The sequence below is a fragment of the Cebus imitator genome, unplaced genomic scaffold (genome assembly GCF_001604975.1).
Source record: "Cebus imitator isolate Cc_AM_T3 unplaced genomic scaffold, Cebus_imitator-1.0 Scaffold82, whole genome shotgun sequence".
NCBI classification, from domain to species: Eukaryota; Metazoa; Chordata; class Mammalia; order Primates; family Cebidae; genus Cebus; species Cebus imitator.
The window spans coordinates 3,238,047-3,248,031 of NW_016107397.1; the positions used below are offsets into that span (position 1 = coordinate 3,238,047).

Below are 9,985 nucleotides of genomic sequence, written 5' to 3' on the forward strand. Positions count from 1 at the left end.
AAAAAAAAAAAAAAAAAAAAAAGAAAAGAAAAGAAAAGAAAGAGAAAAACTACCTGTTGGTTACTATGCTCGTTTCCTGTGTGACGGTTTTATTCATACTGCAAGCCTCAGCACTATACAATATACCTTTGTATATTGTACCCCTTGAGTCTAAATTTTTTTTTAAAGTCAGGTTAGTGATAATTTTTTATTTGTAACTTTTCTAATTTTTAATTTTCAATTTTGCTAAATTCAAAAGTACAACCACTTTCGAGCAAATAGCACACAATGTTAACAACGATAACTCCAGGTGAGGGTTACAGGGGGTTCACTGTTATATATAAATATATGTGTGCAATTTTTTTTTTATATGGAGTCTCTCTCTGTCACCCAGGCTGGAGTACAGTGGTGCGATCTCGGCTCACTGCAACCTCTGCCTCCCGGATTCAAGCGATTCTCCTGCCTCAGCCTCCTGAGTAGCTGGGATTACAGGCACGTGCCACCACACCCAGCTAATTTTTGTATTTTTAATAGAGTTAGGGTTTTACCATGTTGGCCAGGCTGGTCCTGAATTCCTGACCTTGGGTGATCCACCTGCCTCAGCCTCCCAAAGTGCTGGGATTACAGGCATGAGCCACCACACCCAGCTAGAGTTCACTTTTTTAACCTTATTGTTTTAACTTCCCTGTAGATTTGCAAATTTTCAAAAGAAAAAAAGGCGTGGGCATAGTGGCTCACGCCTGGAATCCAGCATTTTGGGAGACAGAAGTGGATGGATCGTTTGAGCCTAGGAATTCAAGACCAGCCTGGACAACACAGCGAACCCCTATCTCTACAAAAAGTTTAAAAATTAGCTGGGTGTGGTGGTGGGTACCTGAAGTCCCAGCTACTTGGGAGGCTGAGGCAAGAGGAATTCTTGAGCCCAGGATCTCAAGGCTACAGTGAGCAATGATTACACCACCGTGCTCTAGCCTTGGTAAAAGAGTTAGACTTTGTCTCAAAAAAAAAAAAAAAAGAAAGAAAAGAAAAGAAACAGGACTTTGATGGCAAATATGGACATAATCAAGTCTCAAGTGTAGCGGATTTTTCTCACAGGAGAGGCTAGGAGGGGATGGCTAAGAAGCGGCATGGTGTCTGCAGCTGCTCAGAGCGTCCAGTAGAGGGAAGCAGAGTCCAGGCTCTGTCTCATGTTAGGTTTTGAAGCGGGTGGCCCATGGGAGGGACCTTCAAGAATACAATGAGTCCTGAGCGGCATGGCTGGAATAATAATAATTTTTAAAAAGCATCCTAGGAATATTAAGAAGGACAGCGACGAAAGAGCCTTTAGAAACAAACTTGTCCTTATTCAGCAGAAGGCAAGACTGAGTCCAAATAGATTTTTCCCAGATTTAACCTAAGGAGTTCATGAGAAAGCTGGAAATGGAACCTAGGTGTCTTTAGATGCATGGAAAGAAATAGCCGATTTTCAGAAGGAGAGCTTGGAAAATTTGGTTTTCTTTTTCTTTTTCTTTTTTGAGACGGAGTTTTGCCCTTATTGCCCAGGCTGGAGTGCAGTGGCACAATCTTGGCTCACTGCAACCTCCATTTCCTGTGTTCAAGCAATTCTCCTGCCTCAACCTCCCGAATAGCTGAGATTCCAGGCATGTGCCACCACACCCAGCTAATTTTGTATTTTTAGTAGAGACGGGGTTTTTCCATGTTGGCCAGACTGGTCTCAAACTCCTGACCTCAGGTGATCAGCCCACCTGAGCCTCCCAAAGTGCTGGGATTACAGATGTGAGCCACCGCACCCGGCTGGAAAACGTGGTTTTCTTTGGTAGCAAGTGAGTCCCTGCCTCTCGTGTGTGTGTGTGTGTGTATGTGTGTCTGTCTGTCTGCCTTGCCTCCTGGACACCAGCAAATGGTGCCAGTGGAGTTCAGGAAATAGTCTTCATTCCACTGCAATTCTCCCTCTTGTTATCTGGAAGCCCAAGCACATCAGACTTTATGTCGTGAAGGAGAGGAGGAGAGAGTCTGGGAGGATAGAAACAGAAGCTATGGGAAACAGGAGGAAAAGATTCTGGAAGCCATGAAAATTATAATAAAGTTGATTTATTATTTTTAGCTTCTACAAATATATAGTATAATATTTACTAAGGAAAAAATCAGAACTCATAAAAATAAGAACTTTAAAAAATACCTATACTCTTATATACTAAAGGCAAATGCTATATATTTAAACATAAGTTTTTTTTCATGAGACAATATGCAGTAATTCTTACGAGAGCATTTTTTGAAATGTAAAATGCAGTCCGGTGTCGAAGGGGTCACAGTTGAGAACCGCGCGACGAGGGCGCTGTCCGTGGTGCTGAACCCGTGCAGACGCGAGGAGGAACTTCTCTGAGCTTGTTTGGAAGTTCTAGCAGGGAAGTCCATCCAGATACGTGTACGCCTTTGACAGAAGAATGGTCCTCCTCTATCAGAGAGGGTCGTCCTCTCATCCTCTTCAACTGAGCGTGCAGCATTAGGAGGGACACAAATGGAGCAGCGAGGAAGAAAGGGGACACCTATCTACCCAGCCAGATCAGCCAAATCAATCTTGGCGATCAATGGGGTGACCTATGTTACAGCCATATCACCCTCAAATCTGGAACCTCTTTGAAAAATGAGCATGAAAGCCTAGCCTGATATCATGACAAGCCCGTTGGAGCTTCCGTGGTTTTCTATTTAAGAATCTCCCACCACTCCTGTCTCTCTCCTCTTTCTCCTTGATAAGTACAGGGCTTGTTTCAACTGAGTTCCCATGGAAGTCCCCTTATGGGCAAATGTTCCACCAAGCTTGGCTGGACTGCAATATCCTTACTCCCGGACTTGTCAGCTTCATGCCTTAAAGTGATGTCATCGTCACCTGAGGCCTCTGAATTCGGATCTGAAAAGAGAGATAAAACCAGGTGAGGGCTTGGCGCATGAGGAATTTGGGATTTTGGAAACATAAAAAGGCTTGGGATGGGATGTATTCGGTTTAATTATTTTAATTATTTTTATTTTTTTGAGACATGGTCTTACTCTGCCATCCAGGCTGGAGTGCAGTGGCACAATCATGGCTCACTGCAGCCTCTAACTTCTGGGCTCAAATGATCCTCCCAGCTCAGCCTCCCCAGTAGCTGGGACTCCATGTTCACACCACGACACCTGGATAATTTTTAAATTTTTCGTGGAGATGAGGTTTTACCATGTTACCCAGGGTGGTCTCAAACTCCTGGGCTCAAGTGATCCATCCAAAGTGCTGGGAGCTACCGTGCCTGGCTATTAGTATTATTTTTTTATGCAGAGACAGAGTCTCACTTTCCTGCTCAGGCTCCCAAACTCCTGACATCAAGTGATCTTCCTGCCCTGGCCTCCCGAAGTGCTGGGATTACAGGCATGAGCCACTGCATCTGACCTAAGTGGTTGGTTTAGAACTCATCCTATGACCTGGATTCTAGCACAAACCAATTTTGTCTTCCTCTCCCTGCCAGGTAGGTTTGCAGGTATCCTGGCTGGAGATTTCATCTTTGCCCCAAAGGGCTGTGTCAAGGGAGCATAGCACCCAAAGCCGTTCACACCTGGTATTTCTCCTCCCCTCAAATATCCATCCAGTTTAAATAATATTAAGGCAATGATCATCAAGGAGTGGTCACCTTTTGCCCATGTGACCAATCTTGGCTTTAATCATGGGGGAACAACCTGATGTTACATACGTGTTGAAGTGAGGCAATAGCAATATCTATGACATAACAAAAATGTTTAATCTGATTTCATTTAAGCCTCTAGACCCAACCTCCAGTATTTCCAAAACTAGAATACTGCTAATACCTCTGATACCTCTGATATTAAGGATGGGGGACAAGTTAGATGACACCATGAAACAAATCGGGAGCGTGAGACTTTTTTTTTTTTTTTTTTTTTTTTTTGAGACGGAGTTTCACTCATGTTACCCAGGCTGGAGTGCAATGGCGCGATCTCGGCTCACCGCAACCTCTGCCTCCTGGGTTCATGCAATTCTCCTGCCTCAGCCTCCTGAGTAGCTGGGATTACAGGCACGCACCACCATGCCCAGCTAATTTTTTGTATTTTTAGTAGAGATGGGATTTCACCATGTTGACCAGGATGGTCTTGATCTCTTGACCTCGTGATCCACCTGCCTCGGCCTCCCAAAGTGCTGGGATTACAGGCTTCAGCCACCGCGCCTGGCCCTTTTTTTTGTTTGTTTTTGGAGACACAGTCTCCCTCTGTTGCCCAGGCTGGAGTGCAGTGGCACCATCTCAGCTCACCACAACCTCTGCCCCCTGGGTTCAAGCGATTCTCCTGCATTAGCCTCCTGAGTAGCTGGGACTACAGGCACATGCCATCATACCCAGCTAATTTTTGTATTTTTAGTAGAGAGGTTTTCACTTTGTTGGCCAGGCTGGTCTCAAACTCCTGACCCTGTGATCTGCCCACCTCAGCCTCCCAAAGTGCTGGGATTACAAGCATGAGCCACAGGGCCTGGCTGAGATATTTTTCAAGACAACTATCCTAGACTCTTAAAAAATCAATCTATTTAAAAATGTAGGAGCCCATTCTAAATCCAAAATACCAAAGGGACATAACAGAAGCCAGTATGTGAAATCTGTTGTATCCACTTCTGAGAAAAATAAAACTAGTAATAAAAGATGTCCTTGGGCTAATTGGGAAAACTGGCTATCAGATGATATTGTGGAGTTATTATCAATGTATTGGATATAATCATGGTATTAAGAAGTGCATGCTGAAATGGTAAGGGATCAAGTGTCATAATGTTGGCAGCTGACTTCCAAATTACTCAGCAAAAATTAGTAAAGAGATCAATACAAAGAAAGAAACATATGACATGTTAAGTCTTGTGGCACTAGATGGAATATGTAAGTATTTACTGCACTACTATTTTGACTTTTATGTGTGTTTATAAGTTGAAATAACAAATAAGTTGGCCATCAAGAATGTACTTAGAGTAGGGAAGGAAATCTTAGAACCTGAAGCCTCAGAAGTCAAGGGAAGTTGATCCCACCTTGCTACTTGGCTCTTATTCTCCCCCTGAGTTAGGCTTGTTTCCTGGCAGAATGGACCTGGGAGGATTACCTGGACCAATAAACTGTAAACATGGCTTTGTTTCCCTGAAGGTCCTACCATGTAGGAAAGGAGAAGAAAGCCACAAGGTTGGGAGAGGCCAACATCCCATCCAGGCCCTTCTTACCTTTGTTTCAGGGTCTATGTGGCCCAGGGAGGGCTGGAAATTACTGTAGATGGAGTCCAGGTGGATGGAATCATTTTCTTCTAGAGAGATGAAAAACCCCATGGAAACAGGAGGTTAGAAGGACGAACTTTCATCTCTCCCTTTAATCCCATTCAATGGAGGTTAAGGGAGTTTGTCCCCACCCTTAGGAAACTGAAAACCATTGAAAATGTGACAAACTATCAACATTACCTGACTCAGAAGCTTTGTAATACAGGCATATTAAGGCTATGAATTTTCTTCTGAGTACAGCTATAGCTGCATCCCACAAGTCTTGATACTAAGTACTTTCTCACTTTAACTATAATCTCTTATCTGATTCATACATTATTAAGAAACTTAAAAAATTTTTCCAAAGATATGGGAGATTGTACTAATTGAGCATACAAATTAGACTTGTGTCTAACAGAGTAAGCCATTTCCTAATATTGAACATTTTTGTCTCTAGTAATTCTCTTTGCTTTAAAGATCATGTGCCTGCAATGAGTATAGCCATACACAAAACAACAGATACTTTGTTTACCGTTACCCTGTTTTGTATTTTTGTATTTTCCACACTTTTGTTTCCAAGCTTTGTGTTTCTATTTCATATGTGCCTCTCATCCACAGCAGATACCTAGATTTTTTAAAAATTCCTTTTTTAACTAAAGTTTAATCTACTTATATGTATTATGATTCATGATATATTTGCATTACTTCCTATCATTTTGTTTTGTGTTTTCTATCTGTCCTGTCTTTTCTCCTTCTCCTTCTCCTTCTAAAAGAAGACGGAATCTTGCTCCATCACCCAGGCTGGAGTTTCAGCTCACTGCAGCCTTCACCTCCCGGGTTCCAGCAATTCTCCTGCCTCAGCCTCCTGAGTAGCCGGGATTGCAGGTGCCTGCCACCATGCCCAGCTAATTTTTTGCATTTTTAATAGGGATAGGATTTCACCATATGGTCCAGGCTGGACTCATCCTGACCTCAAGTGATCCACCTGCCTCAGCCTCTTTTTTTTAATTTTTATTTTTTATTTTTTTTTTTTAAGAGATAGGGTTTTGCTGTGTTGTTGCCCAGGCTGATCTCAAGCTCCTGGCCTCAAGCAATCCTCCTGCCTTGGCCTCTCAAAGTGCTGGGATTATAGGCGTGAGCCCACTGCACCCAGCCTGTTTCCACATTTTGAGCCATTGAGTTCAGAGAGGAAGGCCAATACCTTGGGAGATGTCAAAGCCAATGTTTTGGAATGTTCCAGGAGCTGGTTCACCTTTCTCTTCTTGCCACTTGTACAGCTGAGACAATTTGGACTTTTGCCTATGAATGGAAACACCAGAGAGACCCTGTTAGCGTTGGGGAACAGGAACAAGGACCAGGAACAAGCTGTATCCCCATTTTTAGCTCCCCCACTGTCCACCTCGAGGATGAAGTGATTACAGGCAGAAGGATCAGAGGAGGAGGAGGAGCTGGAGGGAGCTGGAAGAGGAGGTGGTAGGGCCTCACTCACCGTTTCACCTCTCTCCTGGAGCGGAAAGTGAGTATCAGGAGAGCTATCAGGATGATCAGCACCAGCACGCACCCTGCCCCCACAAGCCAGTACACCAGACTCTTCTGGATGCCCTGGTCACAGGCTTCCCCTCTGTACCAGTGAGTTTCCGTGGTCACGCAGCTGAGATGGAGAGAGAACAGAGTCAGCACCAGCTTCAGACCTGGGCCCTGCCCCTTGGATGTTTAACGAGGAGGAGGTGAGAAGAGATTGGCAGGGGGCCTAAAGCAAGGCACCCTGCGGGGGTGAACATAGATGAAGACCAGCGTCCCTGGAGCTGGTCCTCAAATGAGCTCAATTCCCACTCCAGGCTTTTAGGTTTTCTCCCAGTTGCAACCCAGAACCTAGGACAGTTGGCCCAACCTGGGTCTTCCCTGGGCTGCACCCCCAGGGACTCCAGGACCCCACAGTGACTTTTGCACCCACCCATTAACCACCTCACTTTCAGCCCTCCTCTATGTCAGGAAAGCCAGGCTGCAGACTGATCCAAAGCTTCTGTTATACCCCTGAAGCTCTTCCTCCCGGCTACCTGGAGATGCTTCTCTAAGCCCTGTTCCTTTCTTCCCCTTTCCGGCTTGTGACTGCCTTTTCCAGGAAGCCTTCCCAAACTAACAACTCAGGTCTTTGCATACATGCGGCTTCTTCCTGCACTGGACGCTCCAGCTGGTCTCTCTCTTTGGTTCTGTTTCAAGTAGCAGTGTTTTTCTGAACTTTCCTGCCTCTGTGACTAGGCTTTAGCACTTCTCCCCACTCCCCGTATGGATGTGTGGCCTTCTGTTTCTATTCCACCAGCAGAGGATCTTACTCTCCCTCTGGAAGCAAGGCTCTCTCTCTGTTCCCCTGTCGGACAACCTTTCCAGGAGGCTGTCACTGTCCTCAGCCCTCCTCAGCACAGAGAGGACGCGGGGGAGGGCTGGGGCTGTTATGGACACAGGCTTGGGGCTCAGCTACTCGTGTCTTTCCCCACCCCCAACCCAATTCCTCTGCAGCTGGACACATTCAGGAGAGGCTGGGACCTAGTCCCAAGACCTTGGCCTCTAGGCAGTGCCTGGGGAGAAGCCCTGCAGGGGATGGGGAGGACCAGGACGTCTGGGCTGGTCTAGAAGAGATGGGGAAGCACTCACTAGCACCGGGGGCCACTTCGAAGCAACTGGCACTTGCCGAAGTTACAGTTCTTGGAGGCCTTGTAGCCGGACTCGCAGGGGCTGATGCATTTTGGTTGCTGGTCCTGGTATTCCACTAGGAAGTAGTCTTCATAGTCCGGCCCGGCTGCCTTCCGGCATTCAGCTGGTGGGGGTGCGGGGACAGGGAGCAGCGTGACCAGGGTGCTGGGGGGCACTGCCTTGCTCCTCCTGGGCTCCCCCATCTCCAGCCTTCCCCCAAACCCCTTGTGTTATCACCCACCTTCAGCGTCGTACTGGGCCATCGTGATGTTTTGCACCTGGGTACCACTGGTGTTGTAACACAGCAAGGCTGTGAAGGAGACACATAAAACCCCTCATGACACACACATGCTTGTTTTGCATCCTCAGGGAGCTGAGGGGTATGTGTGTGTGTGTGTGTGTGTGTGTAGGGGGTGGGTGGCTATGGGGAGGTGGGAACCTGGCCCCTGCAGAGGCCAGCATCAGCCTCACATCTGGTGACCCTCCAAGTGTCCTGAGCCCCCCTGTGCCCTTTTGGTCCCAAACCTCCATTTTCTTTCCTTCCTTCCTCCCTCTTTTCCTTCCTTCCTTCCTTTCTTTTTTCTTTCTTTCTTTTCTCTCTCTCTCTCTTTCTTTCTTTTTGAGACAGAGTCTCGCTCGGTCACCAGGCTGGAGTGCAGTGATGCAATTTCAGTTTCCTGCAACCTCCGCCTTCCAGGTTCAAGTGATTCTCCTGCCTCAGCCTCCCAAATAGCTGGGGCTACAGGCATGCACCACCATGCCCGGCTAGTTTTTTGTTTTTTTGGTTTTTTCGAGATGAAGTCTCACTCTGTCACCCAGGCTGGAGTGCAGTGGTGTGATCTCGGCTCATGGCAACCTCCACCTCCTAGTTCAAACAATTCTCCTTCCTCAGCCTCCTGAGTAGCTGGGATTACAGGCGCGTGCCACCACACCCAGCTAATTTTTGTATTTTTAGTATAGACAGGGTTTCACCATGTTGGTCAGGCTGGTCTCAAATTCCTGACCTTGTGATCCACCTGCCTTGGCCTCCCAAAGTGCTGGGATTACAGGCGTGAGACACCATGCCTGACCTTTTGGCCTTTTTGTTTTTTTTGAGACTGAGTCTTGCTCTGTCACCCAAGCTAAAGTGCAGTGGTGCAATCTCAGCTCACTACAACCTCTGCTTCCTGGGTACAAGGAATTCTCCTGCCGTAGCCTCCTAAGTAGCTGCGACTACAGGTACCCACCATCATGTCCGGCTAATTTTATATTTTTAGTAGAGACAAGGTTTCACCATGTTGACCAAGCTGGCTTCAAACTCCTGGCCTCAAGTGATCTGCCTGCCTCAGCCTCCCACAGAGCTGGGATTACAGGCGGGAGCCACCACAGCTGCCCAATGCCACCTTCTCCCCTCTTCTGCCATGATCCACACACTTAGACGAACCCCTGTGTAACAGAGCCCATTGGTCCCCATTTCCAGCAGACGCTCCTGTCCTGTACGCCTTAGTCCTGGTGCCCTGGATGACCTGGCCTGTTTATATGTCTGCCCTTGCAGGCTCTGGGATGAATTCCTCGGTATCTCCACATTCTACTCTCTCTGTCTGCCTTTGTCCCTTCCCCTACCCCAGGGACAACATGGGCCAGAGGATGACAAAGGTGAAAGGCTCTCTTGGCCCAATCCTGGGGCTTCCTTGAGCTGCACCCCCAGGGACTCTAGGACCCCACAGTGACTCTTGCACCCGCCTGTTAGCCATCCTTACTCTGAGCCCTCCTCTCTACTAAGAAAGTCATGCCCCAGCCCTGATGCCCTCTCCCTTCCCTCCCTCCCTGGAAGCCCAGGAGTTTACCTGTGCAATTTTCATTAATCATTATTTGCTCCTCAGTCACTTTGGTGATTTTTTCTTTCACAACCCTGCTGGCATTGTTCAACACTGTCTCGAATTCTGGTGTGTACTTGGTTCTTAGGAGGACCTCATGCTCCACCACCACACTGCCATGCCTGAGGAGGGAGGGGAAGACGTCCTCAGGTAAGAACCGGTGCTTATCTCTCAAATCCTGTCCCAGGCAGCCTTC

The 9,985-nt window shown here is 47.0% G+C and overlaps 1 protein-coding gene across 2 annotated transcripts in view; it reads right to left on the bottom strand.

The window, feature by feature from the left end:
* Positions 1-2,050: 2,050 nt before the first annotated feature.
* MUC17 (mucin 17, cell surface associated) overlaps positions 2,051-9,985 on the bottom strand; it is a 24,013-nt gene continuing 16,078 nt past the window's right edge. For both annotated transcript variants that reach the window (XM_037740286.1, XM_037740285.1), the window contains 7 exons: positions 9,760-9,911; positions 8,175-8,243; positions 7,895-8,057; positions 6,732-6,893; positions 6,444-6,541; positions 5,213-5,292; positions 2,051-2,887 (listed from right to left, as the gene is read on the bottom strand). In XM_037740286.1, the coding sequence (XP_037596214.1) occupies positions 2,846-2,887; positions 5,213-5,292; positions 6,444-6,541; positions 6,732-6,893; positions 7,895-8,057; positions 8,175-8,243; positions 9,760-9,911 (766 nt within the window). In that variant the 3' untranslated portion in view covers positions 2,051-2,845. The remainder of the gene's footprint in view (positions 2,888-5,212; positions 5,293-6,443; positions 6,542-6,731; positions 6,894-7,894; positions 8,058-8,174; positions 8,244-9,759; positions 9,912-9,985) is intronic.